Source organism: Syngnathus leptorhynchus, chromosome 3, assembly GCF_054491065.1.
Source record: "Syngnathus leptorhynchus isolate UIUO chromosome 3, UIUO_Slep, whole genome shotgun sequence".
NCBI classification, from domain to species: Eukaryota; Metazoa; Chordata; class Actinopteri; order Syngnathiformes; family Syngnathidae; genus Syngnathus; species Syngnathus leptorhynchus.
This window is the reverse complement of record NC_141197.1, coordinates 5,836,517-5,860,238: the sequence shown is the minus strand read 5'-3', so window position 1 is coordinate 5,860,238 and position 23,722 is coordinate 5,836,517. Positions and strand designations below refer to the sequence as shown.

The following is a 23,722-nucleotide window of genomic DNA, read 5'->3' as shown; positions in this document are numbered from 1 at the left end:
TATACAGTCCCGAAATATTCCCACCATTCTGTGAAATACGTTGTCAACAGTGGGTTGTAGTTTGTTTTTCACTTGCATATAAATGAAACAATTTGTTCTGGATTAATTTCTAAATTCAATGCTGACGGAATAAGGCCATCGCAGGTGTGTCTGCGTGCGCATATGTGCCGCGGCTGGCTGTGTACGTGCGCGCGCACGCGCCGGGTAGCGGATTTTCCCCATCACAAGCAAAATGGCGACTGAGCGGACAGCCGACCCGGCTCGGCGCAGTGACTGACAGGGGAGGCAAGACGTTTCACTCGACCAGACTCAAAACAAGTCACGTTGTGAGCCGACTGGATGAACGCACGAAACGATGGCTACCACATGTATGCAGTAGCACCGGTAGATGACACCCGACGAAACTGCGCCCGTAAGACTAAAAATAACGTTTCCAACTGGGGTAAGTAGGGAATGATGAACGTAGTTAGTCGAAGTGCAGCTGCTGCCCGTTTTCTTCAACAGGATTCCTCTCAAGCGTAGGACCGAGCCCTCGCTCACACTATCACCATCTTTGCCTTCTCCCATTTGCCTCTCACGGCTCGAGACTGAATTTTGTCATTCTCGCGGAGGATGTAACGCGTGTCGTGCTCTCCTTCCTCGCTACCTTCCTACAATGTGTGCCACAGGTTGTTGCAACCCACGCCAGTTGTCGATTGCTGAGATCACCTGAACTGGTAGCGGTGAATTTAAGTAACATTGTCGTCAACCCATATGGCTCCATCGCCGATGTGTTATTTAACCCCCGAGTACGTTGTGGTATATAGCTATAAATACATCAAAACATTGTGTAAACCCCCTTAGCTTCAGGTTATTTTGGGGTGACGGTGTTAGAAATCCATCTCTTGTTCTGTGAGAAGAATCAGTGAGCAAGGAGCTTCTGAGTCCTGTGTAGTAATTTAGTGTAAAAGGCTGAGTCCTGTGTAGTAATTTAGTGTAAAAAGCTGCCTGTTGGGCTAAATAACTTTCATTCTTCATAGACATAAACTTGTCTTATGCAGCATCCCTTGATAATGCAGTAATAAAGGAGCCTTGTTATTGAGTACTGTAGTTGTTTTGGAACTTGGCTTTGATATTAGGCATACTTAGGTCTTGTATTTTCAATAATGAATGCTTGGCATGTTAAGAAAATACAGCAAATTGCAGGTACACCTTATTGTATGAAGTAAAAGCAAGTATGACCTATAAAAGGGCCAGATTGTTGGAATAGGCTTGGTCTATATAAATACGTACACTGCCGTAATTTCCAGACTATAAATCGCTACTTCTTGCACAGGTTTTGAACCCTGCGATTTATAGTCTGGTGCGGCTCATCTATGGATTTTTCATGATATTTATGGTATTGTAAATGTATTTGTTTGGTAATAGAAATGAGGACATTTCATTTAAAACACCTGTGATTTAGAGTCCTGTGCGGACTATATATATATATATATATATATATATATATATATATATATATATATATATATATATATATATATATATATATATATATATATATATATATATATATATATATGACTATATATATATATATATATATATATATATATATATAGTCCGCACAGGACTCTAAATCACAGGTGTTTTAAATGAAATGTCCTCATTTCTATTACCAAACAAATAGCTTACATCATTGCTTTAGATGAGCAACCATTGTGTTGTGGAAAATAGTTACTTTTGTCGTTAATAGACTTTTTTGGCTCCAAGGTATGAACTTTCTGGACATTACAATACACATACATGGTGCTAACTGAGCTAGCTATGCTTGAGCTCTTTTATCAATGTACAATTTACACAGTGTGCAGAATTATTAGGAGACTGCATATTATGATTGTATGATCATTTTTATGCATAATTTCCAACTTCATGCTTTATAATCTTGAATGCTTACTCAATACAAGCATATCAAGTGATGTGTATTTGTGTTACGAGGGATGGTAGGGCCTTAGCAGATCAACACCCTATATCACAATGTGCATAATTATTAGGCAGTTGTTTTTTCTCACGCAAAAGGGGGCTGAAAAAGACATTTAAGTGACTCTGAAAAAACTAAAATTGTAGGAAAAAGTCTTTCAGAAGGATCCAGCACTCTTGCTAAGATAATTGGGGCGTGACCACAGAACCATCAAATGTTTCATTGCCAATTGTCAACAATGTTGCAAGAAACGTGCTCAGGAAAAAAAAGACGCAAATTAACTGCCCAAGATTTGAGAAGACTCGAACATGAAGCTACTAGGAACCCATTATCCTTCAGTGCTACCATATTCTGGAACTTCAATTTCCAAAGTACCAGGTTTTTAGTGCTCAGAGACATGGCCAAGGTATGAAAGGCCACTACTGAACAAAACATACATATTGAAACGTCAAGACTGGCTCAGGAAATATCAGAAGACAGACTTTTCAAAGATCTTATGGACTGATAAGATGAGACTGATTATTGATGGACCAGCTGGATCAGTATCGGCCACAGAACTCAGTTGGGTGTACTCAGGCCGCTGTGCACTCAATCAAAGCGTTGTAGAGCTGAGTTGAAGTTTTTGGAGTAGAAATTAAACAAGTACCTCTAGAACAAGGGGTCGGGAACCTTTTTCGCGGACAGATCCATTTTCTGTCTTTGCTCCCATTGGACAGCAATGACCAGGGCGGCACACAGAGCACAGACCAGGAAATGGAGGAAAACATGCGAGTCCTACGCGCTGCGTTTCTGCTCTGCATATTTGTGCTGTTGGTTCAGATCTACGCTGTTTGTATTGACATCTGAAGCAAACTGCACCAGAGTTCGTTTGGAAGCAAACCGAGACCACTTGAAAAAGTGGGTCTCGGTCCGTTTCTTTAATCCGCACCAGGATTCGTTTGCGTGTATTCACACCTGCACAAAAGGTCCGGACCAGCGGTACAATTGAACCCTGGTTTGTTTAATGTGGACCAAACAGTCAGGTCTGAATACACCTCAAATGTCTTCCTTTTGTTCTAAATAGCCTGTTAAGCATTTTCCATCTTGTCCTTCCTTGACCTCCAGCATTCTGCTGCAACTCCACATCTCAAAGGCCTCTTTTTCCTCATTTTGGTACAAAGCCCAGCTTTCCCTAGCATACACAAAGATAATACTCTGCATTAAAGATTTCACCAGTTGTTTCTTTGGTTTCAGGCCAATCTCGTTTGCGTTCCACAATCCAATTAGCTGACTGGTAGCATGTCGTGCAATTGCTAATCTGTGCTAATCTCTATTGTACATTCTGAACCCAAACCAACTATGGAGCCAAATTATCTGAAACAGTCTACCTGGCTGATTGTATGTTGTGTTAGTAAATCTCAATTGTGAGGCAGAACCCTACCTCCAAAGTATTTTAGGTTTCGTTTTGAAGACACCTGGAATTTACTATTTCACATTGTATAGTAGTAATAGTGAAGTTAATTCAATTTATAATAAATATTACACCAATGAATAATGGTTTTATGAATTGTGATTGCAGTCTCCCACCCGCTTTTTAGGTCAGTCAAAGTATTGTAACAAATATTATTAAATTAACTTGGGCTGAATAACATTTAATATTTGGCATAACCCTTACAAGTCAAGTCAAGTCAAGTTTATTTGTATAGCCCTAAATCACAAGCAGTCTCAAAGGGCTTCACATAGACAATCAATAGACAATTATTCTCAAAGCATCCCCTGATCTTGGGCTCCCAAAAGGGCAAGGAAAAACTCAAAAACCCCTACCAGGGGAAAAATGAGAAACCTTGAGAAGGGACCACAGATGGAAGGATCCCCCTTTCAGGATCACCAGGCTGCAATGGATGCAAAGAGGGCACATAAAATACATAATATGGAAATCAAAAAGTGGATGTCCAGGCCAAAGCAAAGAGCTGTCAGAGGTGCCTTTGATTGTCCTGGCAGTGTCCTCTAGGAGGGTATTCCGCTGCAGTTCCCTCATGCTGAATTGGTCCACGAGAATCTAGATAGCCGTCATCAGCTTGGGTGTCACCTAACCACCTCCCCAGCCGGGGAGGGGTGGGGGGAGTGGGGTCGGGGAGAGGGAGCAAAACAAACTCCAGCCGAATCGGCTACTACAGGTTAATTAAAGGCCATATCATAGAAATACGTCTTTAAATGTGTCTTAAATGTTTCTACTGAGGTAGCAGTTCTAATATCCATTGGCAGGGCATTCCAGAGCTCTGGAGCCCGAATAGAAAATGCTCTAGCCCCTGCAGACATTTTCTTGGCCCTCGGTGTCACTAAAAGACTAGCGTTTTGCGAACGAAGGTTACGAGACGGAACATAAGGAAAAACTAAGTCGACGAGATATGAAGGCGCTAAGCCATGCAATGATTTATAGGTTAATAGAAGAATCTTGAAGTCACATCTTAAATGGACCGGGAGCCAGTGTAAATTGGCTAATATTGGGGTAATGTGATCAAATTTTCTTGTCCGTGAGAGCAGCCTTGCAGCAGCATTTTGTACTAACTGTAGACTTTTGATGCTGGACTTGGGAAGACCAGAGAATAATGCATTACAGTAGTCCAGGCGCGACGTGATAAATGCATGTATAATAATTTCGGCATCACCGGTCGAGAGGATTGGGCGAATCTTAGCAATATTACGAAGGTGAAAAAATGCTGTTCTGGTTATATTCTTAATGTGCTTTTTTGAAAGGAGAGCGTTTGGTCAAATATTACCCCGAGATTAGTTACAGTATCACTCTGAGCGATAGTACGGTTATCTAGAGTTATAGCGGTTTCCTTAAATAAATGTTGATAACGAGCTGGACCAATTATCAACATCTCAGTTTTATCTGGGTTCAGACGCAGGAAGTTGAGAGACATCCATTGCTTGATCTCTCTTGATCTTACATGCAATGACTGCATCAAGCCCGGGTTCCATTGACTCCACCAGACTGTTGCACTCTTCATTTGAAAGGCCTGGGCCTTTACTGCAGCCTCCTTTGGTTCTTGTTTGTTTCTGGGGGTCTCTCCCTTCAGTCTCCTTTTCCGGATGTGAACCGCAGGCTGTATTGTGTTAACTGACTTGGTCAGTTCAAAACTGGACACTTTATACCCCTGATGAAGTCCTTTCATGTGTTGGCAGTCTGTTTTGGGTCATTGTTTTGTTGCATGATAAAGCTTCTCCTGGTTAGTTTGGATTCATTTTTCTATAAATTGACAGACAAAATGATTTTCTGAATTTATTCTGCTCCAACCATCACAAGTTAAGTCATCAATAATGGGTGGACTCGCTGTGATGTGAATTGTGGCGACCAGGCTCCCCATGTAATATGTTGGAATGTTATTTTCACTTGTGTCTGTCAGCATTTAGTAAAAAAATCACAGAATTACAACTATGTCAGTGGAGTGAAAGTCTAAGCATAAGAGCATGAACATGCTGAATTCTCTGCTGAAATACTGCCGTGTTATAAATGCAAATTAGAGGCACCTCCATCCGCAAGTGCCACATGAAGAATGACGATCATGTTCACCATGCGTCTGAGACAGCTAAAAATACAATGCAAACCAAAGCTGCAACATTATACCATTCTAACATTATATCACATGATTTACCTCTGATTGTTTTGCAAAAAAATAACCCACTTTGACCCGCAATTTTTTTTTTATGTGCAAAACAACCCAGAAAGCTGGGTCAAATTGACCTCATTTTTAACCCAGATTGGGTTAAAAGCATTTTTTATGGGTGTACAGTCAAACTGAACCGTTTAAACGAGTTTCAAAAATCATTCCACCCCTATGAGTCTGCACGCTTGCACAAGTTTACTGTCACGGCTCACAGAAGGCTACTCCGAGGACGTGCTAAGACCTGTGGTAACTCACACTGGATCTGCCTCATCAAAGTACCGCAGAGTGTGAACGAACAGGTTCATCGTCTTCTCCAGTGCTACTCATACTTCGGAAAAAAAGTGTTGGATATATATATATTTTTTTACCATTTCTCCGTGATGTCACGTAAAAGTTGTTGTGAACAAGTGATGCTTAGCAAGGCAGGAGGTCAAGAAAAGTCTGGCGGTGTTCTATAACACACTGTTTACCAAGCTCTATTGTGTGGCACATTATTCGAAAACAAAACGAAAATGAAATGAAACCAAACGAAACAAAACAAAATGGCATTATATGTACTTTTTGAAAAAAAAAACAACGTTTTGTTCCTTTCATTTATTTGCATTTTATTAAACCTACTAATGTGACAGATCATTTTGCCGTACCCTGTATGTACTTTCTGTCATCTAGTGGAAGAACATTGATTGTTCTGCCTGTTACTATACGTGGTTGGCACAGATCAATTAACAACAACAATAATAATCAAAATAGAAAATACATTTTTGCCCAAATCATTGATGTTGAATCATTTTCATTCATGGCGCACTTAAGAGCTACATCACAGTGGTTGGCAATCATTGTTACAAAGCACAGGGGGAAACACTGATTGACCTGAAAGAAAGCCTCATCTTGGTCTTTTGGTACACAACACAACATAGTTATAAACAGAATATTTTGTTTTGACAATGAAAAACTTTTCTGCTGTTGATGTATCCAACAACGGAATATTTTGATCTCTCTATTTCGGCATCCTTGAGTTGTTTGGACTACAAAAGTCTCCGAGTAATTAAGATGGTGGATTTGGCAACACCTATTATCTTGTTTGGTTTGTCCCGCTCCAACGTATGTGATGTAATAGATAAAAATACGTTATAAAAAACGGAGAAAACTGAACAGAATAGAAAGTAGCCCCACAAATATATCATAAAAGTATTTCTGCAGCACCTGGAGGGATAGATTACACTTTTTTTACATCCCAGGAAACTCCAAATACACAAGATAAGGAATTTAAAAGCAAAAAAAAAAGTGTATTTTATATATGCCACAATGAGTGGCATGCTGGATCTGACCTCTGGGCTGTATTTCTGACACCTGTGCATAAGCTAAATATTTGCACCAGTGCAGGAGCGGTAGAGAAAGGATGATTGAGAGTTGCTGTCGTATTTAAAATGTATCTTTATACTAAGTAAAAATGTGCTTTTAATTCTGTATTTAAATGACACTATGAGCTTTGCCAAGTCAAACAATACTTAAGACATGTAGAAATGAGAGAAAACTCAAGTCTCTAATGTGAAAACACCATAGGTCAAGAAACCTGAGACTCAGCTGAGTGAGAGCCTGGGTGCAAAGCCTGGCTTGAACTTCCTTGCTGACTCAAGATCACTGCAGAGTTCAAATGTGCTCACTGAGATGTCCAAACCCCAAGCACTCATCCACGAGAGGTTTGTGTGAGACAATGTGATAGCGTGGCTGTCTTGACTTAAAAGCAGCAGGGCTGGTGAAAACTCACCAAATGGATCTCTGTTGACGTTCTAACGGCCAAGTCACTGCTCTGGGCTCCAGCTGTGTAGACACTGAGCCGAGGCACAGCCACAGCAGGGCAGACACATGGAGGAGGTAAAAAGGAATGTGCTCAAGAACATAAACACAATCTAACCCAACATCTGCTTTTAGTTAGACCAGAATGGCTGGCTTTAGGATTCTGAAACTTAATGACATTAGGTCATATAACTAATCGATAAGGACAGATGATATGGAAATTAATTACATTATTGTTATTAACGTTTCAACATGTGTCTAATTAATTTCTTTGCACAACCATCATGTCGTCAATTAACTTCTGCAAGAATTAAACCAAAATTAAACAATGTAAAAACTAAATAAAAAAAACAGTCAAGAACCAAACTAGCATATGGTTTATTTGTGTCTTATTGACGTAATGTCTTTACCCTTCTATGGTGGATGCACTTTTTATTTTTTGTCCCGCTAAGAATCATCGTTATTCTGTATGAATCCAGCCCACCACATAACGACCATAAGAACAATGTGAGGTTTCGGCAATTATAGCGTTCATCAGTGGGCCTTCGACTGTGGGAAACAGACATCCCAAAAAAAAACTTTCCACCACAGGAACTTGCATACAATTTCAGAGCAGTTAGCATCATTTTGTTTGGATGTTAAGAGCCACCTTTTTTTTTTTTTTTAGCTTCCCTGTTTAGAGGTACAACAGAAGAGCAGATTCCTGAATCACAAAACATAATGCTGGACCTGAAACTAAGTGAAGCAACTCGAAAGACTATACTACGTAAAACGTTTGCGGGCTGCTTATTAACACAAAAGATTTCTGGCAAAGAAAGGCAGAACAATCCACCTGCCTAAATTATACGTGTTGTGTGTCAGTTTTCTAAACGTATTTAAAAAAAACAACCAATGAGCTAACACTGCAAAACATCCGCTTTAATTAAGTTTAAGATTAAAATCATCTACTTTCCTCTCCAATATCACTATTTGCAAGTTTGCGCAAAGCTAACCTGAGCATTTGTCATATTTTTATTGTTTAATATCTTGTTTTAGATCCCTAGGATTAATTGATTTACTTGGCAACTTGAAAATCATGCTGAGAGCCATTTGCGCACTCAGCATGATCTAATGATGATAACAATAAGAATCAGAGGAATACATAATTTGCCTAATAATTTGGAATGTGGTGTACTAATAAATCAAAATTAAAAAATAAAATAAACATTACAAAACTGCATGCTCAAACATTTCAGTTTGTGGACATCATTGCCACAGGGCTTCAAAATAAAAACGTTTGTGTCTTTGCTTCACATTTTTCAACTTTTCCCTGAGTCAAGAAAGGCATGTTAAGCAACACACCCTGCTAATGAAATGAAGTTCCCACACTCTTTTACTCAATATGCTTGGAATCATAAATGTCCTCTAGATTACAATTTCAATTGGGTAGACGGACATGAATTGCCAAATCTGTTTTCAATGAAATGGCTTTGGGTGGTTGTGGAATGTTTTTACAGAAATCGGTTTGATTTTCTTTACCATTTGTGTGTGTTATATTTTATATAAAAATCTATTACATTTACTATTACCAATTACATTTGAGACGTGCCCTGCTTACTGAATCAAGTTCTTCAGTAAAGAGGGTGTATATCAAATATTTAACTTTATTGAACAACATTAAATCCATATTAAATAATAATTCATATTTAGCTAATTTGCTCAGTATGATGAGTACTGTTTTTCTCATTTTTAATCTGTGACTTAATCGATGATCATTTATATCTAGCGTTCAGAGCTGTGATTGAAAGAATGGAAATTAGCTTAGCACCGGTGTAGGCAAGAAGCTCCGAAGGTGTGTGTTGCAAATCTACTGATTTCAAATTTATGGATGTTATTTACTCGAGCGCGGTCATTTACACAACTCTTAAACAATCTTATACGGTACTGATTTTGGTACAGGATACAGGTTTTTTTTGCACTAACCCCTTCTCTCTGGAATCAAATTGTAGCAGAGATAAAAACAAAATGCGCTATCTCCGCGACTTTTGAAAGCGACCAGTTGGCCGCCATTATTAACCCCTACCCGAACTCAGCCAAACATGAGCAGGATGAATTTGGATGAATTTTAAACAGACAAAGTAGTTTCATGCAAGTTTATAGTTACAACAATTTTGTACGGCACTGGTTGTTTTTAGGCCATGGAAAAAGTGTGTGGAGACAAAAAGCCACCACACACAGAAAAGTCACTGTTATTAAAAATGTCTGTTTTGTGTGGATCCTAAAACCTTTTTCTTTTCCTACAGTACAATTAACTTTAATTATGTATTTAATCTGTTTATCACAGGCACTTGGTGGTAATGGGAAACGATGGAGGATAAAGGCCCTCGTGTAGCTGACTATTTTGTGGTGGCTGGACTGACAGACTCATCCAAGCCTTTGGACCAGGAAATCCACTTTGACGATGCCTGCCACAAAACTGCCAAGCCCAAGTCGCCCATCACTGATGTGGCTGTGGTGATTCGCTCATTCGGTGACGAGGTGCCACCAGGTTTTACATGCATTGAGACGACACCAAGTGGACATTCTGCTGATCTCAATAATGGAGGGCTGATGGCACCCCAGATTTTCCTCTGCTTCAGGCGAGGTTGCGACAAGCCACCACTCATTGACCTGGGGTAAGAGTCTTGATCTTTCTTTGATCATTCTTGATCTTTATAGGTTTAGTCCTTCTCAAATTGTGTGTGTGTGTGTGTGGGAGGGGATGCCAGTGGGTCATGTGCGACCTCAGCAAAAATGTTAATTAATAGGATACAATGATATGCAGGTGTCTTATTCCAATTGTATTGACAAATTATACAGTTTATAGTCACCAAGGTGAGTTGGGAAGGTGTGAAACATTTTTTCTTCCTGGGTGTAGGGGGGTTCATAACATAAAATAATTGAGAAGTACTTTGCTAGGAATATTTATGAATCCAGCCAATCACGGGGCAAATATAGAGGAAAAACAACCACCGATACTCAAATCCACACAGTCACTGAAGTGAATCTTAACTGGATGAATGTTACAAAATGGTACATGTTGATTTTTTTTCTTCCAGAGCAACAAATATTTCGTTGGGTATACCAAAATCAAAAGAGCCTAGATTTTCTCTGTCTTTCAAAGACAATGAAATAAGAAACACAATTGAAATGATGAATATCAAATGTGATTTGCAATTTCAGTAGTATTTTACTTAACTACATGTCTAAATTTGGGTGTGCAGGCTCGGAAGGCTCGTCTGAGGATGACCCAGAGAGAAAACAGCTCTGTTAATGTATTCACGTTGAACAATACTACGGTGGCCGTCCCTTTCTGCCTGCCTTGCAGCTGTTGTTAGAATGTTGCTAAAAAAAAGCGTGAAGAACTACAGCTACAAGTGTCGCTTTCAGCAATATGTTTTGAAATAGAGTAGTGGGAATTTCATTTGTTTACTAAGTTCTCCTGCTCTTTCATATCTCGCAAATTGTGACAACCGACCAGTGGACTAATCTCAGACTACAAAGGACTTGTTCTTATCAGGCACTGACAAAGAGGCTCTGTTGAGACTGTCAGCAGCCTTTGTGTGCTGATAGTTGTGAGGGGCTTCAATTTTGTTTACATGAGTAGGACTAATGAGAATTGGACAGTCCTCTGTGTGGGCAAATGTATATATTATTTCTGATTTGTGACACTTCTAAGAATCTTCTAAGTTTCAAATTTCAAAGCATGCAGACATCATTTTTGTCACAAACACACCAGAGATCAGTTATGATAACAATTAACGACAGATGGCCAAGATGCATTGAAACTTTTGTGTGTGCGTGTGTGTGTGTGTGTGTGAGAAATAACACACTTTGAATTATGCTGGTTGCAGTCACTGTGCTGGGTTATAAATACTGATACTTTAAAGCTTACGTATCACATTCATAAATTCTTCCGTTTTAAGTTTGACTCATTTAGTTGTGGTTTATATAAAGTGGAACAGCAATGCTTTTGCATTTGAATTCCTCGTTTTGATAGCATCACAGGTCCCTCTTTTCTACTTGTTCTGAGCAGCTCAGAGCAAGCCGTTTTGGTGAGGTTTCTTTAAATGCGAATGAGATACTTCACACCAAGTTACGTTTTGTGTCATCTTTACTTTCCAACATAAAAAACTCATGCTACCTTGTTAGCATGGGTTATCATGTTGGAAAGTAAACAGACACAAAATGATAACCTCCTTCTTTGTTGCTTGCCAAAGTTCAACAACCCGCTTGTCAACACTAACAGTGAGACAGGTCTGCGTGCTGCGGCCAGTAGTGACTGAGACTGAGAATGTGTGTACGTGGCGTGCACAGAAAACTGATTGACATTCTTCGGTTATGTGTTCACAGTCTCTGATTGGCCAGTTTTGTCACTCCTTGACCAGTTAAGAAATAATAATTAAAAATAAAAATGTGTACTAATGAATGGTTAATTATTAAAGACTGCATTCCAGGACCACCTGCAAAAAAACATTCCCTTAATAACAATTTCCACATTTTTCTATGCATGTATTGTACCTTTGCAATAAATAAAAGAACAAACACATAATATTGTCATGTGTCCTGACTCCTCCCGTGCCCCGGTTGATGCCTTTACCTCACACATAGCCGGCTGCCGCGACTCCTCTGTGCTTATCCTTAGTCAGCATATTGCTCACAGGCATGTCCCGTGCTATGAGCGTGTATTTAAACGCCGTTCTCCCATCACTTATAAACCTGCGAAATAGTGAAGCCGCAGTACGTGAAGTGCGAGGGATCACTGTAAATGTAAAATTGATACAGGTTCAATGTATGTCTAAAAATTCTCTCTCTATATATATATATTTTTTTTATACCCGTGGTTTCCTCCCTCATCTAAATTTCAAAGTGCTTCACATGTGCACAGTTGACAATTACCGTATTTTCCGGACTATAAGGCGCACCTAAAAACCTAAAATTTTCTCAAAACCCAACAATGCGCCTTATAGTCCGGTGCGCCTTATATATGGACCAAATTCCGAAGCATTGTGTCATGAAATCAATCGTAAGTGGCCCGCTGAAGACTATGAATCATGAATCAAAAAGACTATGGATAATTATTTTGTGATTTTAAAGTAATTTGTTGCTTCTGAAGTTGAAGTAAAAAAGATAAATTGGAGAATGATTTGATTTGGATTAAAAATCTGACATGATGCATTAATGGTGCGCCTTATAGTCCGGTGCGCCTTATATAAGGACAAAGTTTTAAAATGGGCCATTCATTGAAGGTGCGCCTTATAGTCCGTAAAATACGGTCTACTCTCGACGTTCCCTTATCTTAACCCCGGGGAAGGGAAAAATGAGAAACCTTGAGAAGGGACTGTTTAGAATTTCACTGTTTGGAACTGACACATCCCATATTAATTAAGAACGATGTGGTGAAGTTCTTGCAGAGGATTTGCCGATCTATTGTATGTGTTCAACTTACCCTGTGTAGCATTCTTCCAGCAATGACCTCCCAATACCATTCCAGACAAAATTCTCTTGTTAAAATTCTGAGCTAAGATTTAGACGTATCAGCACCACAAAGTCTCTATAGTTTTATTTGAGGAATTAATGGAGGATAAATGCACAAGAGTGAAATTAATAGGTGCACATCAGAGAAATCAATCGGATTTTTGTTATTAATGTTCTTTTCAATCATTCTGCTAAGGCTTGAACATTCATACTGCTGTTGTACATCAAAGATGCTATTCTTCCTGTATTTTATCTCAACTGATTCAAGCTTTGGATCAAAATTTCGAAGTCTACCGATACCACAGAATGATTGTCTCTTCTTAATAGGTTAACATATATTCCTTTGTTTTGTGTGATTGATTACTGCATTGATCTTGCTCCCACAGCGTCCTCTATGAGTGGAAAGAGAGACTAAAGCAAGGCTGCCACCTTATCCAGACAACCCCCTCTGGTCGCCCAGCCAACATCAATGGAAACTCCTCCCAACGCATCTATGTCACCTACCGAAGGGCACCTGAAAGCCAGTCACATGCTGCTCTTGCTGTTACCGACATCTGTATCATTATCCCAAGCAAAGGAGAGACTCCTCCCCACACCTTCTGCAAGGTGGAGAAGAATCTTAACAGCAGTATGGTAAGATTGGGCTAAAGAGATGTGTTTGGCATAGGGGTGGACAAAATTATATCATCACAGTGCAGTGATGATATTTTTGACATTATGGGAAATACTAAACAATATATTTGTGATTTGAGGTTTGTAACAACATTTTTACCACACATAATATTTAAACCGCTCTTTTTTTTTTCCCCCAATTGAAATGTATGCCAAGTGTAAATGTAAAAGTGACACAGCATGAAACTGAAGCAAAAGCTGCCCTGTTAATGTCTGCTAACTTTGGCAATAATAGTTAAATTATATCATTTGCGGGTGGCACGGTGCGCAATGGTTAGCACGCCCGGCCCACAATGCGGAAGTTGTGGGTTCGATTCCTAAAACCTAGCCTCGTCAATAATTTGATTATGATGTCAGGCCTACTATGTTTTCTTAGTTTTTAATAGACCACGGTGACTGGTAGATTGTCTCAAAAATCATTGCCTTTGCTGGTTGTTAAGGAAACTCACCAGCGGTGCAAAAGATTTACAATGAAACAGAGCCATTAATCTGATTAGTTGAGTCAGAGTAGTTGAAGGAATAATGACTCAAAAATATCTTGTATATTGTTGCTATGCCCCATGAGCCTTTAGATGATTTCGTTGTGAAACTTGAGAACCTGCGTTTTGTTCACATGCTATGCGAGTCCACTTTCTATGACAGTTACAGACTTTAACAATATGGGAAAGCCAGCTGTTGCAGCTTTTAACAGAAAACATTTCCGCTTCTTGTTAAAGTTGGTCCCATTTTGTTTAAAGAGGTTGCACAGTCTTACTTAGCGTAAAGCAAACATAGGAACCACCCAAACTTATTATTTCCTACGACATGGTAACTACACAACTGGGATGCTTAAATTATATAAGGTTCAGGTCACCATTAAATTGCAGCCCGGGAATGATACATACTCAGTGACAGAAAAATTCACAAGGCCAGGAACAACAGAGTAAAAACATAAAATTTTGAGAACTGTAGTTTTAGTCGTAGTTTTAGTGCTAATGCTCGTAGGTGTGGTCGTCACCATGCAGCTGTTTTGCACTTTGTTCAAAATATCGTATTCTGTTATTTACTCTTTTTCAGTAAACAGTCAATGGCACACATTTTAATTTGATGTGCAAGAAATATTGCATTGTACCTCATTAGTTTGTCTTATTTGGTAGACATTTCATAACATAAAACTGCTTGATATATTGAGTATAATAGAAACAGCTCTTTATGCGTAATTTTCATTCCAAGTGGTAAATACAAGGCAAAAAAGTTTGAAAGCTCGCAAAGAAATGTTGGGCCGATATGCTGATGAAAAAAAGTTAGTGCGTATCTATAAAATGCCCTATAAAATATTCATGATTTTGCACTAATTTGTCACATAAACCAAGAGCCATAGTGTCTGTCTCGCACCCATTCAGACAACTGGATCTTTTTCTCAATCCAAAAAGTTCAAAAGTCTGTGTGTCATAGAAAACGTAAGTAAAATCCAATTACATCCAGGTATTTGACATGAAATAATATGTTGTTTTTCCCTCTGATGTTCTTGTTTCAGTGGGGCTCCTCTGTCTACCTATGTTATAAGAAGTCTGTGACCAAAACCAACTCGATAGCATACAAAGCAGGTAAAACTTGTCATAGGGCATATACTGTATGTTTAAATACTCCTGGTGAATGAAAATGTCCTTTATTGTAACCTAAATAGCTGAAACAATCTGAGCAATTAAATAGAATAAAATATAGAATATAAAGGCAGCCTTCCTCGGACCGATATGCTAAAATCAATCAATGACGATAGAAAAGAAAGAAATGAAAAAATCCAATGTTATTGTGGAAGTATACTATTTTTCAGTGAGTGAGCTGGGGTTACTTAAATTCAATAAAAAAAATATAGTGTTTAGTGTATGCTTTCACTTATTTGTATTGTGGAATCAACACTTTTTCTCAGATTCCTGGGGCGACTCATTTAGTTGGACTGGATGGATAAATAATAAACAGTATTCATCCTGTGAGTAAAGTAATTTTTTTAGAATGCTGTTGCAAAAATGAATAAACACTACTGAAAGTTTAGCACATAATCTACAAAAACTACAGAATAACCATGTCAGTTAATCACTGTAAATGTGTGCTTGAGTTCATGAAGAAATTCATAAACTTTCACCTGGTGGTGTACACATTTGTGTTTTGAACACTGCACATTTAACAGTAACAGTATGTGCAGTATAATGTTGTTTTTCATGGATAATTTGAATCATTTGCAAAGATTTACATTATAGTTGTACTAAATATGTATTACATTATACTTAATGAAACAAACTTCTTTTATTTTTGCATCATGTTGTCTGAAGGAATGTGCCTTTGGAATGCAATCCAAGATTTAGCGCTTGATAGTTATCTGTCTCTCTAAATGGTTTCATATTGATTGAAGTCATTCTGAAAAAATGCCATATCACAGCTTTTTAAATCCGTCTCGAATTTCAAAAGTAAAGAGAGGAATGTTTTTCTGTCTTGCCGGTGACTAAGACAGTAAATTGATATAATATTTTTCTCACCAATGTTTATCTCCAGTGTTGTCGGTCAGATCAGGCTATAGTTGAGCTTGGAAACAAACATGCTTATTTCACATCTGTCTTCATTTTGCAGACTGAGCAAAAAAATCTCCACTAACTTTAACTGTTGCATTGCTCTATTGGATGTTTTTAAAAATGCTGGATAGATACTGTAGTTGAATTGCTCAAATACCTAATCCGCCTGGGTAACTAGCTGAAGGTCGCACTTGTTACCCCATGTGCTATGTTTATTGATTCATATCTCTTGGTGGAAATGGTACTCCATTTCCACCGATTTGATTGAAATCCAAGTTAAGCAGAAAGTTGACATGATTCAGCTCTGTTTGTTTATTTGTGACACATGAGCTGTAATTTTTTAGTTCAGCTGCATGTTAACATCTCTATTGAAATTCCACTTTCACTAAAGTATATAATCATACCGAAAAGGATGATTGACAGCAGTTTTACCTTTTGTTGTTGACTCTGTTTAGTTGAGTTACAGTTCTACTCTCCTGCTCTTAAATTGTTCTCACATGGTTGTTTAAAAATCTTTTTATTTAGGACTATTCAGCAGATATCCAGAAGAAGACTATGAGTCATTCCCACTGCCAGAATCTGTTCCTCTCTTCTGCCTTCCCATGGGAGCCACAATTGAATGTTGGCCCATGAACACCAAATACTCACTACCTGTTTTCTCTACATTTGTCTTGACTGGAGCCTCTGGAGAGAAGGTAGGCTGGATTACTTGATGGGTTCATTTTATGTCTATGAGTGCCTTATCCAACCAATCGAAAATCCAAACCTCTGTGCAGCATCATCAACAGCAACAAACTGTTACATAGATCCCAGTAACAGAAATTATAACTTTCATCTACGCACCTGAGTATGGCCAAAACCAAAAATGCATCGACCACTGTGGGTGTATTTATCTGATAACGTGAAGATCAGGATCAAAAGACTGAACAGGACATGCAGTATTTTTTCATGCTTAATGTGTACACCTGTCCGGGCTGTTTTCATTTGACCATTCTGAGTCATTTATTGTCAAACTCCTCATAATAACACACAGGACATAGAAACACTCGGTTGTCATTAGCTCTGTCGTCATCAGCAAACAACCAAGTTTGTGTGCTGATCAGGCCTTTTTTTCTTTGATTTGGCCAAAACTTGTTTCAAACTTCTGTGAAGCAAAGGAAGCTTTTGGGTAAAATGTAATCACCAGTACCACTTTTACCTTTGGTTGTTTGACCCTTCTGTTGATGTTCAGTAAAAGATTGGTGTGCTTACTTTATTTTGCTTGTTATTGTTTTATTTACATTGGAATGTCAGAAGTATTTAGAGTAATGCTTTAGGACTTGTGTAACTATTTTTCTATGTTTTCTTTCTCTTTTTGTTGATTCTAGAATATTTGCAAAATCATTTTAAATCAGGATGACTTCACTCGGCATTTTCAATTGATTAAAACAACTGTTACGAATATAACTACTGTTCTATGAGTCCCGGATGACTTCCAGAGGCATTGCTTTAAGCACGGACTATCTATCCCTTAATGCAAGTACAGGTTGAGAATGCTTGCAAAAAAAGGCATTAGTGACCCCTCCAGATGACCTGTATAAAAAGCCTGTGGCACCTGGAGGACAATCTCTCAGGACATTCTCACGTTGCCTGTGGAGATGTTTTCAGTTGCATAGCAGTGTCACGCAAACATATAAAGAAGCAGTTGGAGAAAATGTAGACTGCAATATATTGAAGCATGCACATGCTAGTCTAGATAATATAGATTGAGGGGTGACATTATTCTGTGACTAATAGATGGAGAGCTATTAAACTAACAGACATCTTATGTTCAGGTATACGGTGCTGCCATACAGTTCTATGAGCCCTACCCGCAAGAATGTCTGACTGATCAACAGAGCTCCCAGCTGGGTCTACTTAACACAGATACACCCAAAGCCTCCCCCTCCAACAGCCCAACTGATGTCACCAACCCTACCACTTCCCACACCTGCTCCGTCTACACCAACAAATGTATCTGCTTGCTTTCTCACTGGCCCTTCTTCGATGCTTTTCGGAAGTTCCTCACCTTCCTGTATCGGTATTCCATCTCTGGCCCTCATGCCTTGCCAATTGAGAAGTGAGTTCCTCATGGGGTTTTTTTTTTTTTCAAATAAATCTTACTTTTTGCTATTTGTTTTAATTTGACTTTTGATAAAATTTAAGATGTTTTCTGTTGGATTTTTTCATACATTGCCTCTTGTTCTTTCTTTCTTTCTTTCTTTCTTTCTTTCTTTCTTTCTTTCTTTCTTTCTTTCTTTCTTTCTTTCTTTCTTACTTTCTACAGGCACATTTCTCATTTCATGCACAAAGTTCCCTTCCCGTCTTCTCAGAGGCCTCGCATCCTGGTGCAGGTAAACATTGATTTCAAGTAGGGATACACAAAGAATTTAAAATGAAAATTTCCACCAGTACTGATAACCGATCACTTCCAACTTCTCCAAGCTAACTTAAATATGTGATACTGCAAATATATTTGTTGTTGCAGCCCAAAAGAAAAAAAACGTTTCAATCCTACTACCTACGAACTGTAGTGCACCTGCTTCTAAATGCGTGCACTTTGAAAATAGGCCATTGCATTCTACTAATTCACTGCTAGATGGCAAGTGCATTTTTCCCCCACTCATTTTAAAAAATATATGTTTGGTTATTTTCACAGCTTTCACCTCATGACAGTCTGATGTTGAGCCAGCCAGTATCATCTCCATTACAACTCAGGCAAGAATCTGAAGTTTCTGTGTTGTTGGTTTTGTTGTCTTACTGAGTGTGGAAAAAATACTACGACTTCTTTTTAAGGCTTGCCATTCATATAACATGAATTTGATTATTGTTTTGTGCATTTGCCGTTTTGTAGTGGGGGGCGTTTTTCCACGTTGCTCCAGAACCTTGGTCCTGAGAATGCCATCACCCTGCTGGTGTTTGCTGTCACTGAACAAAAGATTTTAGTTCACTCATTACGACCCGCAGTACTGACCAGTGTAACCGAAGCTTTGGTGTCGGTAAGTTGATCTATTCAGCTGGACGGACTTATAGTTGTGTCATTTGCAATTTTATCTGTCAGTATATTTTTTTGTAAAAACCCTTGATATAAAAATGATGCACTTATTAGCAAAAATAACTTACCGAAGATGTAAAGTAAACCAGAAATTGAAGTGATTTGACAAGTTTGGATTGAAATATTTATTGTCTTTCAGATGATCTTCCCCTTCCATTGGCCTTGTCCATATATTCCTCTTTGCCCCCTGGCACTGGCTGATGTGTTAAGTGCCCCATGCCCGTTTATCGTAGGAGTGGACTCTCGGTATTTTGAACTTTATGACCCTCCACCAGATGTGAACTGTGTGGACCTGGACACAAACACGATATTCCAGTAAGTGCACTCTACACGTTTCACTTCGCCACCATTTGTATACGGCTCAAGAAGAATAAGTCAATCTTCTTTGAAAAGTGAACAAGAGCAATTTTCTTCAATTTGTTAAGATAAATCTGTAGTTAATTTACCTTTGCCAGACTAATTGTGTACTCATTTGGGAAATTTGCCAAATGAGTACACAAATATATTTGTATACAAATTTGTATACAAATATATTTGTTATAAAATGTTAAAGTTTTGTCTGTGAACATTTTGCACTTCTCGACCAATGGCGTTCTGATTATCTGACTTCACATAGCAGTTGACTTTCTTGTTTATTTTATGCAATATTTGAGTTGCTGATGAAGCGCACATGGTGTACATAGCCCCTCCAGAACTAAGAGTGTCTTGTTTTCTAGTAATGAAGATAAACGAAACCTCACGTGGAAGATCTTGCCCAAGAAAGCCTGTAAAAACCTAATGAATGTGCTGAACAATCTTTACCAGCAACTAGTTGATGGTGAGTACTGATTGTGACGAATATGCATTGCTCCCCCCGGCCCCACACTACCGTCGACTGTGCTTTCCCATCAGACATAAGGAAAACCTCAAGAAGCTCATGGTGTTAATATATCCTAATTTTATATTTCTAAGTGTTTTTTTGTTTTTTTTGTTCTTAATACGGGTATCAGGATTGTAATTAGCTGTTTGTCTGCAGGTCAGTATCAGTCTGATAACTTGCTGGAGCTCAGCATCAGTGATTTATCAGAATTAAGCTGTGGAAAAAGTCTCCATACTGTGGAGCTTGAGATCCAGGAAACCTTTCTGCGCTTCATGGCAGCAATTTTAAAGGGATACCGTTCCTTCCTGCGACCTATTACCCAGGCGCCATCTGAGAAAGCCACAGATGCCAGCTCACTCTTTGACTTGAACGGTATGAGAAATCATTTAGTTGAACACAAAGTTGTAGTGCACAACTGAGACATCCTTCCTCACCAGGTTACTTGTACACATACTCATATTGTATCAGAATAACATCAACAAGCTTGTCTTTTTTCTCTATAAAACAAGCCCTGTGTCAGTATTGGACAAATACACTGAGAATAATGCATCAAAAGACTAAACCTGACAGCCAGACATTCTCCAACTGTTGATATGAAAGGTTGATTGCTTGAAATGTTGGAAATCCAGCCTTACTCGCACCCATAAAACATATTGTGCAGAGTTGAATTGAGCCTGAGCGTGTAAGCAATATGTGGCAATTATAACAAAATATTAACATCTATCCCTTCAGGGTTCTTGAAAAGCCGTGACCGCTCCCACCAGAAGTTCTACTCGCTGATGACCAGAACCCAGATGTTCATCCGCTTTATTGAGGAGTGCTCCTTTGTTAGCGACAAAGATGCCAGTCTGGCCTTCTTCGATGACTGTGTGGAAAAAGTGAGTGCCTTCATTAATAAAATGGTCCTTTAATGATCCCCACAGGGGACATTTGAGATCAGAAACGCAGAGTAATAAAACAGACTTGTATGTATTGCGCTTGAAGGGGACAGTTGAATGCACACGTACGTACAAAACCTATTTTATGTTCTACCAACATAACATAATTAGTATAACTATGTAATGTGTCTAGTGTTACGTGAAATTGTTTTTATGTTGTTTACATTCATTCGATTTTTCTATTCTATCTATTCTTTTCGCCTCTCTTTGTGAGCAGCTGTACAGCTCTGATCGGAGTGCCGAAAAGGGGGTCAAGGTACAGTATGTCTGTTCTTGTTTGTTATGGGTATTTTGTCTTTATATCGCGGCCTTGAACTCCTCTTAATTGCCCATTCAAGCAAGCCCACAAAAGATATAATTAAACCAGTTTGGTCTAAATGGCATTTTGAGGTTGTGTTCCATTTTATTTTCAGCAGCAGAACTAATTCACTTATACTTTAAACTACCAAAGGTGGCCAGCAGGCACTGTAAAATGTGCATTGTTGTGCTATGCCTTGAGTCACATGGTGTGGCTCAAGTGATCCTCCTCCTATGGCTTGCCGTGAAAGGCTGTCTTTACAGTAGAAGCACATTGGGATGGCAGGTGCAGCAAAAACACAGAAGCCGAAGTTGAATTGGAACAAAATAGCTGTGGAATCTCTTAATGTTTTTAAACATTATTAAATGAATCGGAAATATTTTTCAAAATTTTATTATACAATACTGAGGGGCTTAACCGGAACTAAACAGATTTCAAAGGGTAATTTGGGGAAACTACATCAAGTACCTGGAATAGAGTTACTAGCAGTTTTTAAATATGTGTGTAATCGTACGTATTACCATTTTAAAGTCAAAGTCAAAATCAGCTTTATTGTCAATCACTTCACATGCCAAGACACACAAAGAGATCGATATTGCGTTACCCACTATCCCACGGTGACAAGACGTATAACAAAACATCCAAAACAACAACACAAAAAGTAAAATCAAGAAGGCACATTTGTCAGAATGTTCAGGTCATCTGTCTAATCGGATCACTGTATTTGGGGTTTCAACCTAAAAATGTACTCCGAGGGAAATAATGTCATTGTACCATCATGTCGCTGTCTTTTTTGCAGGGAGATGCTGACAGGCCAGAAGAAACCAGGCTGATAGAGACTGATGAATCCCACCGAAGTGAGCACACGGTCTTCATCACACCTCCAGAGTTGCCTCCTCTGCCTGAAGACAAAGAGCATCCACTATGCTACAGGTAGAACAAAAGAGAGAAAAATTCTATCTTTGTAAAAATGATTTGTCTCATAACGTCTGCGTGCATGCTGTTCATTAGATATGATGGCTTCCCAGTGCTAAGTCTTGACCTGTTTGACCCAGTCGAGGGGCTCCAGACCCCAGCTTCCCGCCTCAATGCCAGGCACAGCTGTCCCACCAGCCCTGCACCCATGTTTAGGCGCAGCAAGCAGGTGAATGTCACAGTAGCTAGTTGTACTAAGTTCATTCTGTTTCCTTTTTTCAATCACTTTTTGGTTCTTTTATCACAAACAGGGAATTTATGTTGTATTACCTGACATGTTTCGGCATGAACTTCCGCCTTCACTCTGATGAAGGCGGAAGTTCATGCCGAAACATGTCAGGTAATACAACCAAAATACCCTGTTTGTGATAAAAGAACCAAAAAGTGATGTCACAGTAGCTGTTAAAAAGTTTGAATGGCACTTTCTGTATGTGTACCATGTTCTTAATTTAACCGTACAGTTCAAACAGTAAATTTCAACTACATAGCATCTCTTCATCCTGGATTCCCTTTTTGTCCACAGGAGATTAAATCAGCTCAGAAAATAGCCAAAAAGTACTCATCCATCCCCCAGCTATGGTCTATGTGCCTCCTCCGCCATTGTTACGGCCTTTGGTTCATCTGCCTGCCTGCATATGTGAAGGCTTGCCATTCTAAGGTGCGAGCACTTCGTACTGCCTATGATGTTCTCCGTAAGATGCAGTCCAAGAAGTTGCAGCCACCCGATGAGGTAATGTTTTCCAAGAATGCCAAACTGTAACGTCATTTAACTGTTGGCTCCTCATTCAAGTTTTGTTTTTAAAAGGTTGTCATCTTAACAATTGTATTCATTATTCATTTTTATATAGGTGTGCTACAGAGTGCTGATGCAGCTTTGTGGACAATATGGTCAGCCTGTCCTTGCTGTCAGGGTCCTCTTTGAGATGAAGAAAGCTGGAGTCCACCCCAATGCAATCACATACGGCTACTACAACAAGGTAGCCACATATGCCCCTCAGAATCAGAGTTTATTAATATTATAGGAGTTTTCATTCAAATTTTACCATACTTAATTGCCATGTAGGTATTAGTAAAACTTTAAAACAATAGAATGTGTAGCAAAACATAACTTTCTTTATTAGATGCACTGTTGTCATTTTCATATTTGGCTTATTGTCCCTGATCCCATTGTGAACAGGTAGACATAGAACATGCATAAACAACGACAACTCTGGGGCAAGGGAAATCATCTGACATCAACTTGCTTTGTCCCATGCACCAATTAATCCTAAAAATAACTACATTCCTCTATTTTCAGGCAGTGTTGGAGAGCACATGGCCAACCAGCACTAGAGGAGGCTACTTCTTATGGATGAAGTTGCGAAATGTTGTTCTGGGTGTGGCTCAGTTTAAACAGTCACTACGGAAACATGCCCCTCTAACTCAGAGCCCGCTGTCAGGTAATTTTGCTGAGAGGAA

At 38.9% G+C, this 23,722-nt stretch overlaps 1 protein-coding gene across 4 annotated transcripts in view; it reads left to right on the top strand.

Moving 5' to 3' along the window:
• The first annotated feature begins 183 nt into the window (after window positions 1–183).
• The window catches only part of LOC147058928 (C-myc promoter-binding protein-like), a 35,104-nt gene continuing 11,565 nt past the window's right edge, over window positions 184–23,722 (top strand). For 2 of the 4 annotated variants that reach the window (XM_085907106.1, XM_085907103.1), the window contains exons 1-19: window positions 184–442; window positions 9,731–10,061; window positions 13,290–13,536; window positions 15,092–15,161; window positions 16,647–16,816; window positions 17,936–18,219; window positions 18,427–18,493; window positions 18,799–18,857; window positions 18,994–19,138; window positions 19,334–19,509; window positions 19,911–20,011; window positions 20,210–20,425; window positions 20,786–20,931; window positions 21,209–21,247; window positions 22,089–22,222; window positions 22,301–22,433; window positions 22,788–22,994; window positions 23,113–23,241; window positions 23,562–23,703. In XM_085907106.1, coding sequence (XP_085763232.1) covers window positions 9,754–10,061; window positions 13,290–13,536; window positions 15,092–15,161; window positions 16,647–16,816; window positions 17,936–18,219; window positions 18,427–18,493; window positions 18,799–18,857; window positions 18,994–19,138; window positions 19,334–19,509; window positions 19,911–20,011; window positions 20,210–20,425; window positions 20,786–20,931; window positions 21,209–21,247; window positions 22,089–22,222; window positions 22,301–22,433; window positions 22,788–22,994; window positions 23,113–23,241; window positions 23,562–23,703 — 2,773 coding nt within the window. In that variant the 5' untranslated portion in view covers window positions 184–442; window positions 9,731–9,753. Of the gene's footprint in view, window positions 443–9,730; window positions 10,062–13,289; window positions 13,537–15,091; window positions 15,162–16,646; window positions 16,817–17,935; window positions 18,220–18,426; window positions 18,494–18,798; window positions 18,858–18,993; window positions 19,139–19,333; window positions 19,510–19,910; window positions 20,012–20,209; window positions 20,426–20,785; window positions 20,932–21,208; window positions 21,248–22,088; window positions 22,223–22,300; window positions 22,434–22,787; window positions 22,995–23,112; window positions 23,242–23,561; window positions 23,704–23,722 lie in introns of those variants that run through there. The other 2 variants (XM_085907104.1, XM_085907107.1) reach the window with 2 other exon arrangements.